The 22,251-nt window shown below is 51.4% G+C and overlaps 2 protein-coding genes and 1 long non-coding RNA gene across 12 annotated transcripts in view; 1 reads left to right on the forward strand and 2 right to left on the reverse strand.

The window, feature by feature from the left end:
• The window catches only part of SCRIB (scribble planar cell polarity protein), a 52,840-nt gene extending 49,925 nt beyond the window's left edge, over positions 1–2,915 (forward strand). Inside the window, exons 42-43 of the mRNA XM_081206094.1 lie at positions 58–106; positions 1,385–2,915. Of these exons, the coding sequence (XP_081062220.1) occupies positions 58–106; positions 1,385–1,551 (216 nt within the window). The 3' untranslated portion in view covers positions 1,552–2,915. The remainder of the gene's footprint in view (positions 1–57; positions 107–1,384) is intronic.
• A 336-nt stretch (positions 2,916–3,251) lies between these two features.
• On the reverse strand, positions 3,252–21,980 carry IQANK1 (IQ motif and ankyrin repeat containing 1). 10 transcript variants are annotated; one of them, XM_081205429.1, is made up of 15 exons: positions 21,660–21,977; positions 21,212–21,274; positions 19,849–19,982; positions 19,370–19,534; positions 17,365–17,571; positions 13,982–14,284; positions 13,753–13,892; positions 12,406–12,460; positions 12,032–12,124; positions 11,562–11,670; positions 5,208–5,304; positions 4,865–4,999; positions 4,556–4,684; positions 3,651–3,812; positions 3,252–3,390 (listed from the first exon to the last, which is right to left on the reverse strand). In XM_081205429.1, exons 1-15 carry the CDS (start codon positions 21,847–21,849, stop codon positions 3,336–3,338), a joined length of 2,037 nt encoding a protein of 678 aa, XP_081061555.1. In that variant the 5' UTR covers positions 21,850–21,977; the 3' UTR covers positions 3,252–3,335. The 10 variants fall into 10 exon arrangements, with proteins under 10 accessions (XP_081061555.1, XP_081061558.1, XP_081061563.1 ...); XM_081205433.1 differs by having other exon boundaries at positions 3,253–3,390; positions 14,142–14,267; positions 21,660–21,972; XM_081205436.1 differs by having other exon boundaries at positions 3,253–3,390; positions 14,142–14,267; positions 21,664–21,971.
• Positions 16,499–17,197, reverse strand: LOC308593270. The gene is made up of 2 exons (XR_014010883.1): positions 17,111–17,197; positions 16,499–17,078 (listed from the first exon to the last, which is right to left on the reverse strand). It is a non-coding gene; the product is annotated as an uncharacterized lncRNA (long non-coding RNA).
• Positions 21,981–22,251: the final 271 nt, after the last annotated feature.

The following is a 22,251-nucleotide window of genomic DNA, read 5'->3' on the forward strand; positions in this document are numbered from 1 at the left end:
CCTGGGGGCGGGGAGCAGGCAGGCAGGGAATGATCCCGCTCTGCCCTGTCCTTCCAGACTCCAGATGGTGGAAGCACCTGCAGACTCAACGATGCCAGCAGCTCAGGTGAGTGCCCAGCTGGAGCCTCCTGGCCTTGGGTGCTGCCACCAGCGCTTCTCTCCTGAGGCCTCTGCTTTTTCTCTTCCTTTCTAGAGTGAATGGTCAGCTGAGCAGCAAGGAGCAGTGGGTAGGATGCCCTTGCACTGCCTAGGAATGGAGTGCTGTGATGAGCATGCAGTTGGTGGGGTCGGGGGGTGGGTCAGATCCTGCCTAAGGGGCTGGGAGTGGCCCAATGAGCATGCCCAGCTGCCTCCCTTGGAAAGAAGTTGGGGATACCCTCAGGGACCCTGACCCTGGAAGCCTAATTCCAGGCAAGGCTTGAAGGTGTCTGGCAGGCAGGAGGGGGGAAGCATTCTCAAAAGATGAGGGGCTTTGTGGAAGAGCATTGAGGTTGCTTCTAGGTCTCAGGCACTGGTGCCATCTCTGGGGGGTCCTGAGGGTTTGGGCACCCACAAAATGTCTACTGTGGGTGCCTCGCCATCGCGTTGCTGTTGGCCTCTTCCCCCTGCCTTATCTCCGCTGGCTCTCTGGCACCCCTGTTGGGGTCTGCTGCGGCCATGGACATGCTTCTGGGGTGCAGTAGAGGACTTGCAGCAGAGGTCTTGGCCTGGTTGCCACGGTGGGGGTGGGGCGCCAGAGTGCCATCTCCATGGGGCCATGGGCACCCAGGCTCCGCTGCCCCAGCCCCATCGCCGTCACGAGCGATGTGACGTCATGACGTCGTGCACACGCACCACTGGGCACCCAGTCTGGGGCCCAAGTTGCCACCTCTGGTCTCAGGAAGCTGCTTTGGAGCAACTGGCTCCCATTCTTCCCCGGGGTGTGGGTGTGTTGGGCACAGCAAGTGGACCTGGGAGGTGTGTCAGCGGGGAAGTTGGTGGCTCTGCAGGATCCCCCACTTCTGACTGCTCGAAAGGAGCTCCTGCTCGCCACCAGTGAAGCAGAAGGATCCCGGCCTGCCTTGGGTTGCCTGCCTGCCTGTTTGTCTGCCTGTGTGTTCCTGAGGTCTTGCTTTGGGCGCCTCGGTTCAGCCCACCTGAAGCTGGCTGGACACTGCTTGGAGACCTCCCAGTTCCCCACCCCCTTTGCGGGGCCACAGCCTGTGCAGACAGCAGAAGGGCCCAGCCTGGGGGCTCCAGAGCCTCCTGCAGCAGGCAGTGCCCAAAGGGGGCAGAGGTTGCCCTGGGCACCTCCTGAATCAAGCCAGGCAGGGAGTTGGGGTCAGATGCTGCCGCCCCTTCAGCCCTCCATGCCCTCTTTCCCTCTGCTCTCCCCCCACTCCAGTGAGCCAGGAGCAAGACGGACAGGCAACAGCCCAGGACCCCCTTGGGGCGCACGACCCCTCGACTCCCAGTGCAACTCCCCCTCGGGAAGAGATGGGGCTCTGCAGCGGCGGCAAGCGCAAACTCCGACCAACGCAGCACAACCTGGAAACTGCTGTCCCCACATAGTAGACTTGCCCTTGGGGGCTGTTAGAAACACCACCAAGCCAAGTGGGGGGTCCGCTCTGTGGACAGTGTGGTGATGTGGCCAGCGGGCTCCCAGGTGGGCCTGGACAGAACAAGCTCCCTGGCGCCTCAGCTGGCATCTTGTGGGCTGCGACTCCCCCTCCTCCTCACGCAGAAGGGCAGGTTGTGAGCAAACGGGGGCCGAAGAGAGCAGTGAGAGGGGCGGGGGGACCCATGCAGGGCATGTGTGCGTGTAAATATTGGGTGGGAGTGTGTGCGTGCGTGCGAGGGTGGGGGTGCCCGGGTGCTGCAGCTGCTTCAGGCTGACTGCTGTTTGCAGAGGGCCCGGGCCCAGCTGACATTTGCCAAACAGCGAGGGGGCCACTTGGGAAACACCAGCTGTCCTGCCCCCTCCCTGGCAAAGGGCAGCAGAGGGACAGCAGGATGGGGAGGGAGAGGGGGAGTTATTGCCAAGTGCTGCCATTTTCCTTCTCCTTCTGTAGAGCCTGGGAGGCCATCCATGCCGTGAGGGGGGCACGGGCGGAAATGGGCACTTCTGCCTCTTCAGCAAGGGCCGGAGGGAACGTTTGGGAGCTGCCTGGTGCTAGCAAATGTAGAGCAGCGTGGGAGCAAGAGTAGGAGCAGGCTAGTTTCATTAGGATGGGGTGAAGCAGATAGAAGGTACAGGTAAAAGGGGGGATTTGGTGGTTGGGGCGCAGGGAGAGGGGTAGTGCAGGGTAGGGCAAAGATGTTGGGGCACAGGTTGGCGGCCGAGGGTGCTCCAGCGAGGGCCAGGGCTGCTGCTTGCTCTGCCTGCTGGCTCCAGCCTCTCGGGCCCCTTCCAGAGAAGAGTGGCGCTGCCTGTGCGTGGCAGTGGCTTAGCCTCGCTCCTGGCTGGGTGGTGGTGAGCAGTGGGTGGCGCTGGCTGGCGTGTGTGTGCTCATCACGTGTGCCAACTTGCCAGGCAGCCTCTGCCAAAGGACAAGATGCAGCAGCTCCTCATGCCAAAATCAGAGGGTCATTTTAACAGAACTTGTGTTTGTCTGCAGAGGGTGAGAGGGGAGGCTTCCCTCTGCCTGCCTCTCTCGAGCTGCATAGTGGCTGCTTCCACAGCAGCAGTTAGAGCTTTTTGATTTTAATCTAATTTTAGCATTTGCTTTTAATGAGCAATTTGGGAAGTGATCAGGCAGGGTTTCCGTGACTAACATACAACTTCTCTAGGTGCTGGGCTGTGGCATGTCTCTCTGTCTGTCTCCTCTCCCAGAACACTCCGAGGGAGATCAAGACTGTAACTAGTGACATTTGTACAACCAAAGAAATCTATTTTGTGGTTCAAGGACAATAAAGTTTACTTTACATTTTAGAAATGATGCTTCTCTCTTGAGCTGGCAGAGCCTTTCCCTCACTCACCTTGTGTTGTCCAAGTTGTTCAAGCCACTCCAAGGACTCGGGCTTTCATCCTGCTCTCACACTGACCAACCACAAGGGCAGGAGTGGGGTGTTTGTGGAAGGCTGCCTCTTTCTTGGGAAGTCCTGGGCCAAGTGAGTGAGTGCCAACCATGTCTGGTGTCTCCACCCCACACATTTCCCCCCCTTTCCTCTCTATGCACACTCCCTAAATTTGTTCTAGGAGAGACCCAAGCAGGGCCTGGTGCATTGATGTGTAGTAGAAATTCTCAAGAGGCACCTTTTCAAGGAAACCTTTATTTGCATTCAAGCCTGGTTGTGCTAAGAAAAGGCTTCATGGCAGAGGTGAGGACTGGCCCCAAGGCTTTGGGATGTACTTTTCACAGGGCAAAGGGACGCTGGTGTGAGAAGGGGGCTCTCCGAAAGCCTCGCTTTCTAGGGGGGGAAACAACCAAGTCTTAGTGAGGCTGCAGCCTGCTAAGGGCCGCAGCTTCACTTGGGGGCCAGCAGCACCTGCAGCCACTGGTGGGGGCTGGCAACCACTTGCCCCCTTGCTTTGCAGGTAGCAGCCAGCTCTTTGCAGAGAACCTGCAGGCTGCTGGGCCTACAAGATTCATTACAGGACACAAACCCGCTGCTCAGGTTTTCCTTTAATGTCCAGCACTGGATGAGGCCGCCTGCAGTGCATTGCCTACCGGGACAGGATGACCTGGATCGGAAGGAGCCGCTGCAGCATCTCTTCGGGAGGATGCTGCAGTTTAGTTACAATGAAGAGTTTGAATTTTTCTATTCGAGCTGCTTGAAACTCTGTCTCTGCATATTCAGGCCCATCTGTTGGCCTCCGTAGGGAAAGATACCTGCAAGATTGCAGACAGAGCAAGGCAGGAGTAAGTCTCATAGGAAGCGGCCCCTGTGCTGCTGCTGCTGCTGCTGGGGGGGGCAGGGGGAGGAGGACCCTTGAGCTTCCAAGCGGCCTCTTGGCTTCCTAAAGCAGGACCAGTGCTCTGGGCAATGAATATATTCGCTTGGTGGGGCTTGGGGGCATCTGCTCATGGAGCGCAGGGCCATTAATTTCTGCCCAAAGCATCCTGCTCTTCATTTCTGTGCCACTTACTGTACAACAAAGAGAGTACCATCCGCACCCAAGTAGGAGGTGGCAAAAAGCTATAGCAAGTCTGGAATTTTGCAGAAATAAAAAATCTGGTAGAAACCCACAAAAGAATGAAGCTGCAAGAGCAGGTTGAAATAAATCTCCCATCGGTCCTGGGGTGGGGGGTTGGGACTTGCATGGCAGGCTGCCCAAAGCCTGGCTGGAGCATTAGAAGGGTCACGGGGGAAGCAAGTGCCCAGAATGGAGAAAGATGGGAATGAGAGAGAGAGTAGACTGAAGGAGGCGGGAGCAAGCACCCTCTTGGTAGGAGGCGGGGAGGCACTAAAGGTATTGAGAAAACCACTGGCTCTCTTGATTTGGGCACCCATTTGTCAGTTGACAGGACTGATGCTAAGAGTCGTCTGACAGTGGAGCAGACTCCCTTGGAGGGTGGTGGGCTTTCCTTTCATGGAGGCTTTTAAACAGCGGTTGGAAGGTCAACTGTCCCACCTCTCATTCTGTAGGATCTTCTTGTCCAGCAGTGCCTCTGCCAAGCCTGGTTTAAGCCGTTCCAGCTGCTTCTTCACTGTGTCAAACATGTTCACCTCCATCATGTCAAAGACAAGGGGCTTCCCATATCTGGAGGAGACAGGAGAGGGCAAGTCTTTGCCTCTTGCTCAGTGGACCAGATGCCTTTGGGTGCTACCTCACTCCTGCCACGGCTGTAGGTCATCAGGTGGCAGCAGTGCTTCTCTCCCCCAGGTGTTTTTGCCTGGCAGTGGGCAGCCTCTCTGCCCGGCATTTGGCTTGTGTCCCTACCGCAGAGAGCCCAGCAATGCCAGGCGAATGGTCTCCTCAGCCATGTCGCTGGGGTTCACCGTGTTCAGAAAGTTGGTGTCCCGATAGCGCAGGAAGATGGCTGCCTGCCCAGAAGGGTCAATGACCAGTGGCCACCTTATGGGGAGAAAGCAGAAGAGGGAGCAAGTCTTCCACACTGCCCAGCAGCTGAAACTTCATGGGCAGGGGGCTCAGCAGCTGGGAAATGGGGGGGAGGGGCTAAGACTGTGAGGCCAAAGAGGGGGGCTTTCAGTGCAGGGGAGGCTGTGGGAGATGCTGGCCAGGACCCCCAATGTCTAGTGAAAGTGCTTTCCCTTCAACTCACCGTCCATCTGCATGGATTTTCCCACCCACGTCTTTCAAGAGCACATCATCCAGCTCCTGCACAGAGCACTTCAGGCCATGGAACTCTTCTGCTGACCCTGAAAAACCAGCACAACTCTGAGCACTGCTGCACTGTGGTCCTGACATGGCTCACTGCAGGCTCCAGACACCCCTTGATGCTCCAGCATCGACAGTAGCAAGGACCAAAGCAAAAAATGGATATTTCAAGGATCTTCAAATATCCAAAGGGCTGCCAGATGAAAGATGGAGCAAGCTTGTTTTCTCCTGCTCCAGGTGGTAAGACCTGAACTAATGGATTCAAGTTACAAGAGATTCCAGCTAAATGTAGAAGAACTTTCAACCCTTGGAGGGAGCGGACTCAGCTGCAGAGGTTTTAAAGCAGACGTTGCATGATCATGAGATTCTTGAATTGCACAGGGCTGGACCAGATGACCCTTTAGGTCTTTTCCAACTATCTCTAGGATTCTATGAAAATAAAAATGCTGATATCATAATGCCTTTATACCAATCTCTGGTGTGACTGCATGTGGAATGCTGTGTCCAGTTCTGGTCATCGCTCTTCACAAAGGATACTGTAGAATTGGAAAAGGTTCAGAAAAAAGCTGCAAAAATGATCAAGGGGGAGGGATGGAGCGACTCCCCTATGAAGAAAGGTTACAGTGCTTGGGACTTTTTAGTGAGTAAGAGGTGACATGCTAGAAAAGCATAAAATTATTCATGGTATGTGTCAGGGGTACAGGGACGGAGGCACAGGGAAGGCAGGAAATGGAGAGCGATGGAGAGGAATCCCAGGACAGCGAGGAAGAGGATGACAATGACACAGGGGATTCTATGAGTCTCTCCAGCGAATCAGAGGATTCCCAGAAGGGGGCGCCCGTGGTCAGGGCAAGGGGAGCCCCAGGGGGAGAGTGTCAGGAGCGGGGGGCCAGCAGGGGACCCCAAGACGGCAGCTGGGAATCAGGGCCAGTTTCCCCACCAGAGCGCAGCGAGGGGGGGGGAGGTTCCAGTGTGCCAGGGGAAACAGCTCCGGCAGCAGAGAAAGAGGAGGGGTCAGAGCAAGCCATCATCCCGGAAGGGGAGGAGGGCAGTGAAGGGAGTAGTATAACTGTCAAAAGGAAAGTTAGAGGTTGGGCGCGCGCGCCAAGTTCAAATGTGGAGGCGCGTGGAAGTACAGGGAGCCCAGAGGAGGAGCCAGGTCCCAAAGCCCGCAGGAGGGGGGAAGAGCAGTCTGGGGATTCAGCGTCAGGGGAATCCAGGAGGAGCGGAACCCCAGCGGGCAGAAAGACCCTGCGGAAAAGGAAGGAGAGAAAGAGGTGGAGCAGCGTAAGCCTCTTAAACTGGTGCAGGGGAGGGACTGATTCAGAGGGGACTTCAATGGTCTAAGGCTAACAGACGTGGGGGCTGCACGCCTCGGAGATGGAACAAACTATGAACTGCAATAAACATCCTTGTATATAAGAAGAACTTGGCGTTGGTCTTTTGTGAGCTGAGACCTGAGGTAGCCCTGACAGTATGGATAAAACATAAATTTGTCTCCCTTTCTTTTTTTAAGTTTGCCTCCCTTTCTCAAAACATTAGAGCTCAGGGACATCCAAGGAAGCTGAATATTGGAAGATTCCAGACAGATAAAAGGAAGGACTTCTTCACACAGCCCACAGTTGAACTATGGAACTCACTGCCTAAGGAGGCTTTAAAAGATTAGAAAATTTCATGGCCAGGCGATCAATGGCTGGGAATGACAAGTGGGGAAAGTTGCTGCTCCAGTCCTGCTTGTGGACTTTGCTTGGGGGCATCTGCTGGGCCACTGAGACCAGGAGGCCAGACCAGATGGACCTGATTCGCCCCATTTGGCCTGATTCTGCTGAAGTGCTCTTCCAAAGTTCTTATGGGTTTACTCTGAAGCAAAGTTACCCCTATGAGCTCCTTGGAACAGCAGGGCAATGCAAAGCACAAGATCTGGGCAGGCCTCACTCTAACAGGCCTCACAGACTGGAAGAGAAAACAAAGCCATCAGGACTTCCGGGTTAGCGCCATCGGCAATGGCCGGATTCCTCTGACTAAGAGGAATCTGCTCCGTGGGAATTGGGTCTGGCCGTCACGGCGAAGACGGAGACCCTCCAGAAATCACAGGCAGGTGAAGCCTGTGAACATGGGATTCGGCAGGCACCTTTTGCGCCTCCCCTACTCGCAGGGAAACCCGTTTTCGGGGCTCCGGAGCAAAGTGGGGTGAGCAGCGCGGTGCTGTGAATCGACTGCTTTTTTCACGGAGCGAAGCCGCACAGCCGTTGCCGGAGAGTGCTGACTTTTTCCTGTGGACAATTGGACTTTAAAAGATACTACCCGTGAGTAGAACAAATTGGGAATTCTTAAAAGAAAAAAATCCAATTCGGAACTGTAGCGGGGAGGCATAAACAGGAAGTCCGCCTTCCGCTTTTGTAAATAGAACAAAGCAAAGAGGCTGCAAGCTAGTCTTGGAAAGCCGATTGGAAAGGACTCATTTCAACCTCAAAAAATAGTAAATCCCCCCCTGGGAAGCAGGAGAAGGGGGGGAAAGTTTTGGACTAAATATTCCTGCGAGAGAGAGGGAAGGAAGCCAAAATTCCACTGCTCAGAACCTGGGAACGGGCTGCCAATAGGACAATAAGACTGCCGCATTATGATAGACTATATGGGACTGGCTGAAATGACTGGCAGAATCCGAGACCAGGGGAAAGAGACGGCGGAAGAAGATTGGAAGAAATTTAAAATTTACCTTAAGAAGAATTGTAAAATTAATAAGTGCTAAAATGTTGTGGTTATAGAAAGTAAGGGACTACAGCTGTATAAGATTAAGTAAAAGAAAAGAAAAGGGAAATTGAATAAGATTAAGGGGAGGATTTGCTGAAAAAACTTGGGAATTGGAATGCAGAAAGGGGAGGTATGGGGAAGTCAGCAAAATAAGTTTTAAGAAAAATTGGATATGAAATTATACATGTTTGTTTTTGTGTTTGTATGTTTGTATTGTGTATTGTTTGTGTTAATATAAATTGTGAAAAACCAATAAAAATTTATAAAAAAAGACTGCCGCATTATGAATGGTGCACTGACTGTTAGCTGTCAAAAAAAGATACATTGTTTATAGCTGTTCTCCTCTGACTTTAAAAGGAGGGGGGGAAAGTTATTGAAAATTGAAACTAAATTTCCTGCTTGAGTTATGTTTTAAAAGGTGCTATTTTGGATCAATACAAGTACGGATTGCAACTGTTTCCCCCTAGAGGAAGTTTTTGAAACTGTTATAAGAGTTGGATTAGGGGAATTTTCCACTTGAAAGATAAAACTGCCTGACTGTGGGACTGACCTTGGACTTTCTAAGTGTTATGGCAGATGGGAAGGAAAAAGTAGATTCGTCACTCCCAGAAAAAACAAAAAGATCTGGGAAGTCTTGGCAGCGAGGAGCGTCAGCATCTGGTTCTTCTGCCTCACCTGCAGCTGTATCAACACAACTCAAAGAGGAATGTCATCAGAAGAAGCCTTGGCTATTGCATTAGGTAAGATAAATGAATCTTTGAAGCAACTTAGCAGGTGCTGCAGACATCTGGAGAATGAAAAACCCCCTGGGAAGAGAGGGAACCTTTTTCTCTGAGGCAAAAATGACATGGACAAGAATTGACCAAATTTGGGCAACTAGAGGGCTGGCTCCGAAGATCAGAAAGGTGGAAATCTGCCCTAAAACTTGCTCCGACTACAATGCTGTGAAGATGGAAATGAAACTAACACCAATAGGTTCCTTCAGATGGAAGATGAACGATACATTGTTTAAAAATGAAGAAGTGTTTAAGAAGGCCCAAAAAACTTTGAGAGACTATTTTGAGATAAATATGAACACCACTGTTGAAAAAAGAGTAATTTGGGACGCAAGCAAAGCGGTTATGAGAGGATTTTTGATACAACAGAATACGATTCAAAAGAGAGTCCAAAATCAGAAAAAAGATAAGATTTTGGAGAAAATAAAGGAAGGAGAGAAGAAATTGAGAGTGAAACCAAAGTCGCAGGAGATTTTGAAAGAGATAAAGTTATATCAAGTTCAATATATGAAAATGATGAACCAGGAAATAGAATGGAAAATTAAACAGATGAGACAAAAGACCTTTGAATCGGCAAATAAATGCGAAAAACTGCTGGCTTGGCAAATGAAAAAAAGACAAAAACTTAATACCATTACAAACTTGGAAGTGGAAGGAAAAAATATACAGAATCCAGTGGAGATCAGGAAATGTTTCCAGAGGTACTTTAAACAATTATATACACAGGAGCCGCAGAAAGAAATGGACATTGACCGATTTTTGGAAACAAATGGATTACAAAAAATCTCTCAAGAAAATAAGCTAATGTTGAATTGCAAAATAACAGAGCAGGAGGTAGAAGGGGCCATTCAGAACATGCAATTAGGCAAATCTCCAGGACCGGATGGTTTGACTTCAAGATATTATAGATCCTTGAAAGAATGGATATTACAGCCATTAAAAGAAGTTTGTAATGAAATATTGGAAGGGAAAAGGGCACCAGAGTCGTGGAAGGAAGCTTATATTACACTTATACCGAAAACAGAGTCTGAGAAGACACAGCTTAAGAACTACCGCCCCATATCTCTGCTTAATGTGGATTATAAAATTTTCGCAGACATTTTAGCTAAAAGATTAAAAAAGGTACTAGTAAAAGGAATTCATAAAGATCAAGCTGGCTTTCTCCCGGGTAGACACCTGTCTGACAATACGAGGAACATAATTAATATTTTAGAAAAATTACAAGTGAATATTAATACTAAAGCAGTCTTGATATTTGTGGACGCGGAGAAAGCCTTTGACAATATTTCTTGGACCAGGGAGAAGAGTCGGTGGAGGAAGATTGGAAGAAATTTAAAGACTATTTACAGAAACATTGCAAAATTAATGAATGTTAGAAGGATGTTGGAATGATGTTATGTGGCTTTAGCAGAAATGTTATAAAGAACTTGGGAAAAACTGACTGTTAATTGGTGAAAGGAGGGAAAGTAAAGTTACATTATATTAAGATAAATTACAGGACAAAAATTTGAAAAGATGAAAAGAATTTGCTGAAACAGATAATTGAACTAGAATACAAAAAAGGGAGGTGTGAGGAGGTCAAGGAAATAAGCTAATGAAAGATAAGTTATGGGAATATGTGTTATACTTTTCTTTTTTGCTTTGTTAATGGATTTTATTTTTTCTTGTTTTTTCTCTTTTTTATTTTTTCTTTATTGTGATGTGTTGTATTGTATTTATGTCTAAAAAGGTGTTTTCTGCTTTTTCTTTCTGTAACTTTTAAAACTTTAATAAATATAATTTAAAAAAAGAAAAGAAAACAAAGCCATCAGAGGACTTTCCCAACACAAAGAAAACGGCCATCTGGAGCATCCCAGTTCTTGGATTGCAGGGGCTTGGTCCAGATGACCCTCGGGGACATTTCCAATTCTACAATTCTCTTGACTCTATGACTGGATCAGACTGGGAAGTGGCAGTTCTTCTCCCTTCCCAGAAGAAATGTTCCCAACCGCCCACCTGCTGGCACTGGACCACAAGCTTAACCTGAGTCAAGAGTGTGATGCAGCAGCAAAAAAAAAGTTAGCACTATTCTGGGCTGCATCAACAGAAGCCTAGTGTTCAAATCAAGGGAAGCAATAGTCCCACTCTATTCTGCCTTGGTCAGACTAGACCTGGAATACTGTGTCCAGTTCTCGGCGCCACAATTTAAGAAGGATGTTGACAAGCTGGAAAGGGTGCAGAGAAGGGTGACCAAGATGATCAAGGGTCTGGAAACTAAGCCTTATGAGGAGCAGTGGAAGGAGCTGGGTATGTTTAGCCTGGAAAAGAGGAGACTGGGAGGAGATATCTCAAGGTCTATAACAGGGAAGAGGGAGCAAGCTTGTTTTCTCCTGCTCCGGAGGGTAGGACTCAACCCAATGGCTTCAAGTTACAAGAAAGGAGATTCCAACTATACATTCGGAAAAAAACTTTCTCACAGTAAGAGCTGTTCAGCAGTGGAACAGACTCCCACGAGAGGTGGTGGACTCTCCTTCCTTGGAGGTTTTTAAGCAGAGGTTGGATGGCCATCTGTCATTGGTGCTTTAGCTGAGATTCCTGCACTGCAAGGGTTGGACTAGATGACGCTTGGGTCCCCTCCAACTTTATGATTGTATGACCTCTGATTGCTTGAGAAGGAGCCTCATGCCTTTTGCTCACTTTGTCCTTCAGGGTGTGGGGGGTGCTAGGCAGGACTTTTCTGTAGACCCGTCTCTCCCAGGAACAAGTCCAGCATTTCACCACACAGGACTGACCTTCCTGCATCTGCTCCCGCAGCTTCAGCCGGGCCAGGGAGACCTTCTCCTCAGCATCTTCGGCAGCCGCGCGCAGCCTCTGCACCAGGGATTCTGCGTCTGCAATAGCCTGTTGCAGAAACAGGTTGTCAGAGAAGCCCTCGTTGTGCTGAGCGTGGCTGGCCTTGCCCTGTGGGAACCGGCCTCCGGGTGCCCAGCAGAGCCTCCTCTCCCTCAGGGTGGCTGCAGCGGATGCCAGGCAGGAATCTTCCCAGGCACACCTTCTGCAGGCCAAGCAGGTGCTCCCTCCACCAGCTTATGGGTTGCTCAACAGCACACAGCCAAGGTGCCAGGCCAAGGAACAGGAAGCCCTCGACCCCAGCTCAGGCTCTCCTACCCACTTGGATGCCAGCCTCACTGGTGGGCAAGGGCATGGCTCTGAGAGAGAGAAGCCTCCCTGCTCAGAGAGGCTACAGGAAGGTGGTGCTCACATGGAGGGTGATCTCCGCGTTGTCCATCTGCTTCCGCTGGCACTTGTCGTGCTCTGTGATCCTCCGGTTCAGCTCGCAGTAGGCCTGCTGCAGCTGCAAAGAAGATGAGCAGGCCCAGCCTTTGGCAAATGGGGAGGGAGGAACGAGGACACCCACACAGCTGGGGCTGCGGGAGGGCCCAGCCTTGGGTGGCTTCTCCCCATAGCGGGGAGGGCCAGGGCCCCTCATGCACAGCCCCCTCATGGCTCAAGGAGAGGGCATGAAATCCACCCCAGCGCCAGCAGGTGCCAAGGCAGGCAAGACCCCAGAGGGCCTTCTGGGAAGGAAGACCATAGAGACAAGGGGATGGCCGCATCGAGCTTCTTGGCTCCCACCTCCTTGCTGCATCTCTCATGCTCCTTGGCCAGCTGCTCTACCTCCTCTGTCATCCTGGGGAGGGGAAAGAGGAGTCAGAGGCTGCAGAGACCCTCTTCAAGGAGTTGCCTCTCCTTCCCCACCAGCATGCAATGGGGTTGGACTAAATAGCCCTTAAGGACCTCTTCCAACTACAATTCTATCATTGTAATTGCTGGCAATATACACTTAATTCTCTTGATCTTTCTCCTTCTGTTAAGGAAACTTTTATCAATTAATAGTATTATAAAAAAGAAAACAACAGAGTAAGCACGTAACAAATTTAACAAGAAAAGGATTTTTCTCCAAGTGTTTGTTGCAATAAGCAAGTCATTCTTGAAGAAAGTGTAACCATTCAGTCAAAATTAAATGTAAAATCGTAGCATGAATTGCCTAAACAAAGTAAGTACTCTCTTTCCTTCTATTAAGAAAACCAGAAGATCTGAAGCAGCTGGCACGGCCATGTGACCTGTCTGAGGAGAAATGGCAGCAGGAGCAGATGGGGGGTCCAGCGGAGGGCAACTGCAGCCTCCTCCTGAGAGCAGCCACTCAATGACTCACGGTAGTCACTGGTCATAGTAACAGTTGGCAAGGGGGAGAGCCTCCCTGCACCAGCCACCGCCTTCTGCCCTCCTCCTGCTCCCTCTTGCCCTGGCCCAAGGTGGGGGAGGGGGAGGGCTCTGCCCCCCCAGAGCCTCCTTCCCCATTGGCAGGCAGGGGCATCTCCAGCTCCCATGGGGCAGGGGCCCTGGTGGGCTCTGGCATGTGCTGGCAGTGAGAAGGGGCCAACAGGCTGCCGGACAGTCTCCCTTCGCTGCCACTCCCCAGGTGCTTTAGCAAACTCTTTCCTCCCTCTCAATCCTAAAGCCCAGCAAGGGCTTTCCATGAAGCTGAATGTGGGAGGCTGAGGACACACCAAAGGAAATACAACTTCTTCAAGTAGTTTATAAAGAAACACCAGATGTAGTGATGGCCGCCAACTTGGGTTGGAGACACATGAATGGTGAATAAGGTTGCCTGTGGTCTAATCCATCAGCAGCTTGCTCAAGCACCCCTCCCTGCCTGATACAGGGCACCATGAGCTTGCCCCCCCCTCCTTGAGTCTACTGACTGAGCTGTCCCTGGAATCCAACTGGCTCCACTGGGGTTGTTTTTTGTGGGGTCACCTTCCAGGCTGGGCCAGCACCTAGTGGCTCCAGGTGAGCCGTACAATGGCTGCAGTGGGATGGGGGGGTGCCAGTGGGTGCCTTTGCAAAAGCTCCTACAGCTTGATCCTGCCCTGAGCCCGGAAGGGCAGCTGCCCACAAGCAGCAACTGGCAGGGCTCACCGTCGGGTCTCTGCTTCTTTCTGCTTCTTGTCCTGCTGCGCCCTTCGCTGCTCTTCCGCCTCCATCTTCTGGAGCATGGACTCTGTCAGGCTGATGTCCCAGGAGTTCAGCACAGCCACCAAGCTGTCTAGGGAAGCAATCTTGGGAGAGACAAAAGGGCTGTGGGCTTGAAATGCCCATCCAAGCCACCAGGCCTGGCATGCAGTGAGAAGGGCACTCTCGCTCTCACCCTTGCTCTCCTCTCTCTCCATGGCTTCTTTGGGGACACCAGCTCCCCTTCTTTTTCAGTTACTTTGCTCTCTTGCCAGGTGGCCTGGTGGAAACAGCCTACCTGGAGCTCAAGGCCAAGGAGAAGAGCAGCTGCTGGGGGAGGCGGCTGGGGTTGGTACCTGCTCTGGGGTGTTGCCGTCATCAGCATAGAGTCGAGGGTCAGCCCCGTGCTGGAGAAGCAGCTCCACTGCTGCCAGGTGGCCCGCAAAGGCAGCACGATACAAAGGAGTCCGGTTAAAAGCGCCCTTAAAAATAAAGGGGGCTGAAGATCAAACAGGGTTTACAGAAGGGAAGCATCCGCAGGCGGCACATTCATGCCACTAACAATCTCTTTACAGTACACTCCAACAGTTCTCTAATTCTGTCAATGCAGGAAAAGCATCTGAGAACTTTTTACTCTTTAAAAAATGAGTTCTGGTTGCCTCTGGAATGGGGGAGAATTGGACTTGCAATATACCATCTGCTAGAACGGCAGTTATTGGCTGCCTGTTACCAAGGAGTGAATCTTCAGCACAGACTGAAGACACGGACGTCCACTGCCTCCCTTGTGCATTCTGGCTGGATGGTGAGAAGAGACTAACTAGGAAGATGGATTCCCTGTGAGGTTCCATCCCAGGCTCTTCGAGGACATCAGAGGAGGGTCTTTCACCACTTGCTCTGCACTTGCTCTTCCAGCACAGCATGGCCCCTCAGGGCTGCAGAGGTGGAGTCTCCTCCTATTGCCAGAGGTGCTCTTGCTCACCCTCGGACTGACTCAGAGGCCCTGTAATATTTATTTTAATTCTTGGTTTACAAATATTTCTATGCCACCAGGAAAAGCCAAGGGTGAGAGAGAAGAGTTTTACGTTGATGCCTCCATGCCGATGCTTTTGATGCCTGGCCAGGGGCGGGAGCTGCCACACCGAAGACGCAGCTCTGAGCGGACCAAAGGGAAACCTCCCAATCCAGGAACAGCCGCAGCTGTCACAGGGCCATGCTGTCAGAAGGTGCTCCTAGCACCTGAATCCACTTCTGCCTCCAGGGACAAAGATGGAGACAGACCTGTCCTCCGCCTACATAGCTGCTCCTCCAGAGAGTGTGACTCCATCCACAACAGGCAACAGTCATATTTCCCAGACCCAGGAAGTGGTCAAAGACAACAGCATGGAGGACAAGGCTATCCATGGCTACTAGGTATGGTGGAGGCTTTGCTCTGCCCCCCCCCAGCTGCTGGATCAGGCCAAAGGCCCATCTATGTTCTCAGAGTAGCCAACCAGACACCTCTTTTGGGAAGCCCCCATGCTGTGTGAAGACCTTTTCTTTCATCTGTCCAGCAGGCAGGCTCTTCAGCCACAAGCAAGAGGTCTCTTCCCCAAACTAACAAGGCACAAAGAAGGCGCAGGGAGCTCCGTGGGGGAGCAACCAGGTACACAGAGACTGATGCAGGGATTGCGGCAACTATCCATGCTTCCATTGCCCAGGATGACCCACCTGCCTCCCAATCATGCCTCCCAAGATGAATTTTAACAGGGAGAAATGTAAAGCATTGCACTTGGGCAAAAAAAATGAGAGGCACAAATACAAGATGGGTGACACCTGGCTTGAGAGCAGTACATGTGAAAAGGATCTAGGAGTCTTGGTTGACCACAAACTTGACATGAGCCAACAGTGTGACGCGGCAGCTAAAAAAGCCAATGCAATTCTGGGCTGCATCAATAGGAGTATAGCATCTAGATCAAGGGAAGTAATAGTGCCACTGTATTCTGCTCTGGTCAGACCTCACCTGGAGTACTGTGTCCAGTTCTGGGCACCACAATTCAAGAAGGACACTGACAAACTGGAACGTGTCCAGAGGAGGGCAACCAAAATGGTCAAAGGCCTGGAAACGATGCCTTATGAGGAACGGCTAAGGGAGCTGGGCATGTTTAGCCTGGAGAAGAGGAGGTTAAGGGGTGATATGATAGCCATGTTCAAATATATAAAAGGATGTCACATAGAGGAGGGAGAAAGGTTGTTTTCTGTTGCTCCAGAGAAGCGGACACGGAGCAATGGATCCAAACTACAAGAAGGAAGATTCCACCTAAACATTCGGAAGAACTTCCTGACAGTAAGAGCTGTTTGACAGTGGAATTTGCTGCCAAGGAGTGTGGTGGAGTCTCCTTCTTTGGAGGTCTTTAAGCAGAGGCTTGACAACCATATGTCAGGAGTGCTCTGATGGTGTTTCCTGCTTGGCAGGGGGTTGGACTCGATGGCCCTTGTGGTCTCTTCCAACTCTATGATTCTATGATTCTATGATTGAATCCACACCTTCCTATGTCCAAAGGCAATTCAACAGGTGCAGCGCCTCCTGCCTCCCCAACATTTTCCATCCTGGCAAGGACAGGACTCCACACACCACCAACCCTACCACGCTCACACACACAGGAAAAAAATCTTAACTGTCTCCAACCCCTTATTCATCAGTTTATTCCTAATTTTAAGCTGCTTAGAGGAAGAATTATAGATATGCAGCAATATATTTTATTTATTAATTGAATTTGTATTCCGCTCTTCATCTGAATATATATTCACAACATAAAAATAAAATGAGAGCACAAAATAAAACCAACCAACAACCCCTTCCCACAAACACATTGAAAAGGCCACAGTCAGCCAGGGCCTGGCTAAGAAGAATCATTTTTGCCTGGCGCCCAAAGATATGCAATGAAGGCGCCAGGTGATCCTCCCCACAGCTTGGCTGTTCCTGATAAGTCATTACCACAATGCTATTTTATCTGACCTTATCTGTCCAGGGTTTGGTCCGTCAAGTGACATTACACATGGGACTACAGAACCCTTGGCCTTTGGCCCATCAGGTTACAAAAAAACATCTTGTTTAACAGTGAAATCCCTCAGCATGGGCTAAATACACAGAGAGAAGGGGGAGACAGAAAGAAAGCAAGACTCCTTCACATTATTAATTTGCCACGCAGAAAGTCCAGCAGCACATTTGGCTCAAGCAAACTGAGCTTGGGTTGCTGTGGCCCCAACCCTGTGGGGTGCAAGGCTGCCTCCCCAGGACTCTGCCCTCTCTTTCCCTTGCTGGTTGCTGAAGAGCCAGTTTGAAGACCAGGCTGTGACCCTCTTAGGTACGCTGGCTGCCTCACCTGCACACCAGTTGCCAAGCCAGAGGCACAAGAGAGGTGAGCCAGTGGCAATCCCAGGGGAGGGGGGTTTGAGGTGCTGGCCCACCACCCTTCATGTCAACCGCAAAGCAGCCTCCAGGAAAGCAGGCAGCTGGTCAGGGACACGGAATCACTCTGCCCCCCAAGCACCACCTTGGCTCTGGCTCAAGGCCACAACGCCTTTCAGCCTGCTTCTCACCCGGCTGTTGGGGTTGGCTCCGTTCTCTATCAGCATCCGGATGGCGTCAGGGTGGCCCCCTCCAGAAGCCTCAGAGAGGGGCGTGTTGCCGTTGGCGTCAGTGCAGTCCACCATGTTGAGGCGATGTTGGAGGCGCAGAGCCTTGCCCCGCTCGTCTGTCCCCAGGCCGCTCTTGGTGTCCAGGTCTGCCACCTTGAGAAACCAAATCTGTGGGTCACAGTGGGGAAGGGACATGGCGATTCTGCACTGCGCCACTGCAGAGCAGGAAAGGGGGCCCGTGGCATGCAGGGAGCATGGGCTCCGCACCCAAAACCAGCATGGCACCAACCTGAGACATCCTCCCGGCCCACCCGCACCTGCCACCTCCAAGCGTCTCGCCAGCAAAACGTCCCTGGCAGCGCCTCCCTCTGCCTCCTGTGCAATCCATCCCCCCACACTCAGACAGTGGCCCCCAACCTCAGTGGCTTTTCAGAAAGAACACAAGAGCTGGCAAAACAAGCCCCACGCAGAGAGCAGGCCAAAAGAACAAACTAAAGGGAGCTCTGCCATGCTGTGTTGGTGGAGACGGGAAACAGGACATACTGAGCTTGGTAGGCTCACCTGGGCCCAATCCAGGAAGGCAGCTCTTACACTCTAGCAATCTGGTCCTTTCCCCACTCCCTGCTTTGTTTCTCTGAGCAAAGCCATGGCATGGCTTTTACACATTTTTGGTGCTGAATAAACCTTGCAGCGACAACAGCAACAACTCCCCTGTGCCGTACTCCCTCACACATAAATTCTGGCTGCAAAGCCTGAACCTGCAGCTTAGAAAAGGCACAAAGAAGTCTCCAACTCGGTGTAGTGACCTTCTGGAGTTGTGCTATGAAGCTGCTGCTGACACTGATGGGCTGAGCTGCTGTGGCAGCACAGAAGGTTCAGTTGCTCAGGGAACCTGGCTGTTGGACTGGTACAAAAACCTCACATGTGGGCAGACATCAGGGCCACAAATTGTCTGGAGTCAGGGCTGAACGCAGTGAGGCCCAGATTACTGACAACACCTAATTAGTCAGGGTGGTAAAACTAGTAATGTGCCAAAATCTGCCCTTCAATTTCTCAAATGTTTTCCTTCTCTGCTAGAGAGGCTTCTATTTTTCTGCCTCACTCTCAGGGCACTTTAGATTTTCAGTGGATGCAGTGAGATTACCTTATTGTTGCAAGTTGGCTGAGGGTGGCCCAGGGGTCCTCACCCCCAGTAAACACTACTTCCGCACTCTGCAGGCCTTTCCTTCTGATATGAACAAGCCCTGAGGGGGAAGTGACCTCATGGTGAGCCTTCACTGAAACAAGGGCATGTGGGAAGGCTGCAGAGTGCAGGTCCCGGGCTGGGGTGCGGGGAGAGGATTTGTGGAAGAAGAGAGAAACAATCAGAACAACTCCTGCCCAAAAAACACCTGGCTGCTACTTGGTACTTTGAGGAGCACCAGAATACGAAACAGGGCGGACGAAGCCTGGAGCCAAGTGGCACAAGTCTCACTCTGAAGCTGACCAAACACTGGTAAGAACAAACAATCGTGTCTACCATGTGGCAGTGCAGGCTGCGAAAAAGGCTCATTTTACAGCTCACATGGTTTCATCCGGGAGCCGGCTGGCAAACTTATTTTGGACGGTGCAGAGGTTACTGACTCCCAGTGCAAGAGCAGAACCTCTGGATTCCCCAAGGCGCCCTGTGAGCAACCGGCTATGCACTTTGAGTATAAAGTTGAGGGTGAGCTTGACTCCAGCTGAAGTACCCCGTGCTGCTACCGAGGTTATTTTGTGCAGTCGGTTTCACCTGATGCAGTCTCTGTGCCTTCCTTGAAGCCACCCCCGCTCTGTCCAAAGTGCACATGTGGTCCCTCTGTCCTCATTTTGAGACTCTAATTTGCCTGCACAGGCCATGAGATCAGGCGCTGCCAGGCGAACAGCTCAGAAGCCACAAGCCGAGGGTAGGGCTGAGTGATTCTGACTACAGCGAGGCCTTGCCCACCTCCTTCAGGACGGCCTTCATCTCTTCCACGTCTCCATCAAAGGCCGCTTCCAACATCCGCTTCCTCCTCTGCTGCTCCTCCCGCTGCTTCTTCTTCTCTTCCTCCTCCTTCTTTCTCTCCCGCTCAGCTTCCTCTCGCTCCCTCTTCACCAGCGCAGCAAAGGCCTAGGACAGAAGCCCATGGAGCCAACAGGCCAAGTCACGGGGAGGCAAAACAGAGGAAGGCTTTCCACACTGATGGGCAGCGGAAGAGCATCAAGAAGAATGCAAAGCACGGGGAGGCCACAGTAAGATCTGGAGGACTTTAGCCTGAGCTCCAAGCCACAGAGATGTTTCCCCAGCAACCACCCTCACAAGCGAGCCCTGGGCTGGATTTTCTGTCTCATCTACAATGCCTTCATGTTGATGATGTCTGTCCCAGCTTCCCTTCCCCCTGGAGGGGGATTCTCTCATGTTCCCAAAGCCAAGTGTCACCTCACCTCTCTCTGGAGGCGGTCCATTAACTCATTGTACTCCTGTCGCTCTTGCAATCGCCTCGCTCTCTCACGACGTGCCAAGATGCGGCGGAAGGCACTCTGCAACGTGAGCGCAGCCTTTGCTTCACGCGTCAGCTCTGAGGGCAGAAAGCAGAGTATAGGGCCATAAAAGGGAATCCCAAGGGATTTGCTGGTGGTTTAGGTCCTAGGAGGTGATGGCGCTTGTGGGATAGGGACAGGAGGCTCTGCAGGTGAAGGTTCCCCACGTACAGTCTATTGTCTTGCCTTACCTCAGTCCTGCTTTACAGCCACACCAGCGAAGCACTTTTGCAGCACTGAGCCAGAGAGGTACTTCAGCCTTGTAAATGAGCTTCCAAATGCTACTAGCCTGGAGGCTGGCAAAAGAGGGGGGCAATTCCATATCTCTGGAGACTGGGCCCACAGGAGGGAGGGGGCAGGCCTCCCCTCCCCTCCCAGCCAGCCAGCTCGCAGCAGACATGAGCTCTCACACAGAGCTACAGTTACCAGGCAAGGGCAGAGGTACAAGGCTGAGCTACTTGCTCCTTTTCTCTACTTCTTCAACTCTGGTGAAAAAAACTGAGGGGAACCTAGTCACAAACTTCCTGCAGAGAAAAGAAGTTCTACACAACATGAAAAGGTCAGTCCAAGTAACATTTTTTGCTGGTCAACGCAGATTGGAGGAGGAGATGGCAGCAGGGTGTTCCCCTCAAACAGGTATTTTGAATGCAGAGATCTGGAGCCTTTCCAGACTCTGGTTGTTTCTGGAGTTGATCTGGCCTCGTTTCTGACTTCTTAGGATGACATGGTTGGAATTAGTGCTGTTATGTTTAAATTTGTTTTTTCGGCTGTATATCATTCTGGCACATTAATTTTTTGAGGCACCTAACTCGTAAATAAAACATAACCCTCATCGTTTTCACAAGAAAGTAACAAACTTTAGTGCTGCTCCTGGTCCTCATTCCCCTGTGAGGGGTTTTGCCTTTAATGGCTGTCTAGGAACACATCAAATAAATGGGCTGAGCCCAACAGCTGCATTTGCTCTTCACTATTCCTTGTCCCCCTTCCTCTGACATCCCTCCAGGTGGGGGGGGGGGGTCAGAGCCTGCCTCATTTTTGTTCTTGCTTAACAGCTCTCCATGAAGTGCCACAAACAGTGGTGGGGCTGACTGTGGGAATAAGCCAGCCTGCCTACAAGGGGTCGGGCTCAGAAGAAAATCTTGCACCAAACCTGTTCAAGAGTCTCTGCTCTCCTCCCCCGCCATATTTCACCACCATTAAGTCCCTGCCACAAAGGCCTTGCAGACCCCCCCCCCCCCCGATTAGCTTCTGCTGTGCCGCTGCCTACCTTTGGGATGGCTGCTCAGGGACACTTCTTGGGGTCTGGTGCTGTTGCTTGGTAGGGCAGCATCTTTTCCATCAATTGTGGGCCCCGAGCCAGCGGGAAAATAAAAGAGAAACCAAATTCAAAAAATGCTAATTGTCACCGGGGTAGCTAGTGCTGCAGAAGACAGAATCCTGCCTTAACAGATTGGGGAACTCGGGCCAAGCTAACAAAATGAACTTCAACGGGCGCAAATACGAGGTTCTGCACTTAGGCAAGTGGAACCACAAAATACATTTGAGCTGCCCTGAATATATTATATATAGCATAGTACATTTTGTATACTCCTCATGACAAGCAGAAATCCTGCAGGCACCCCTTGCTCCACACCCTGGACTGTGCAGTGGATCCTCACAGCTGGCTCTGCAGCAGGGCCTCAGCCCTGCCTTCCTCCTCCCCATGGGTACTATACCTGCCTTCACAGGGACCCCCTTTGCTGGAGCTGCCGGCTTTGCCCCTTTCCGAAGTGGAGGCTTTCCTGCTGCTGCCGCCTTCTTGGCACTCATCCCCCTGGAAAGAGAAGAGCAACAAGGTGAGCAGAGAGGAAGAGGGGCCTCAGCGAAAGCCAAGGCGGCCCGACCCGTCCTGAGCACACAGGTCATGTGTTCTTGTAGAAAGGCTCGGTCCTTTCAGAAGAGTCAAGCTTTTTATCCCAAGGTGCATCATTAGTAAAATCTCCAGGGAACTTGGGCAAAGCTGAAGCAAAGCAAGTCTTTTGGATCTTGTTTCATCTTAATTTGGCGGGAAGGTCTAAACAGGAAGTCCGCCTTCCGCTTTTGTAAATAGATTGAAGCAAAGGCATTGCAAGCTAAAGTCTGGAAAGTCGTTTGTAAAGGACTAAATTTCCATCAGTTAAAACTACCAAACCCCCCTTGGAAGCAGGAGAAGAGGGGGGAAATCTTAAACTGTTTAAACCTGCAGGAGAGAGAGTAAAGAAAGATAAATTTCCACCGTCTCGCACCTGGGAACGGGGTGTCAGAGACAGACGCTTTGGGGAAGTTCAT

Source organism: Podarcis bocagei (genome assembly GCF_964188305.1).
Source record: "Podarcis bocagei genome assembly, chromosome: 8".
NCBI lineage: Eukaryota > Metazoa > Chordata > Lepidosauria > Squamata > Lacertidae > Podarcis > Podarcis bocagei.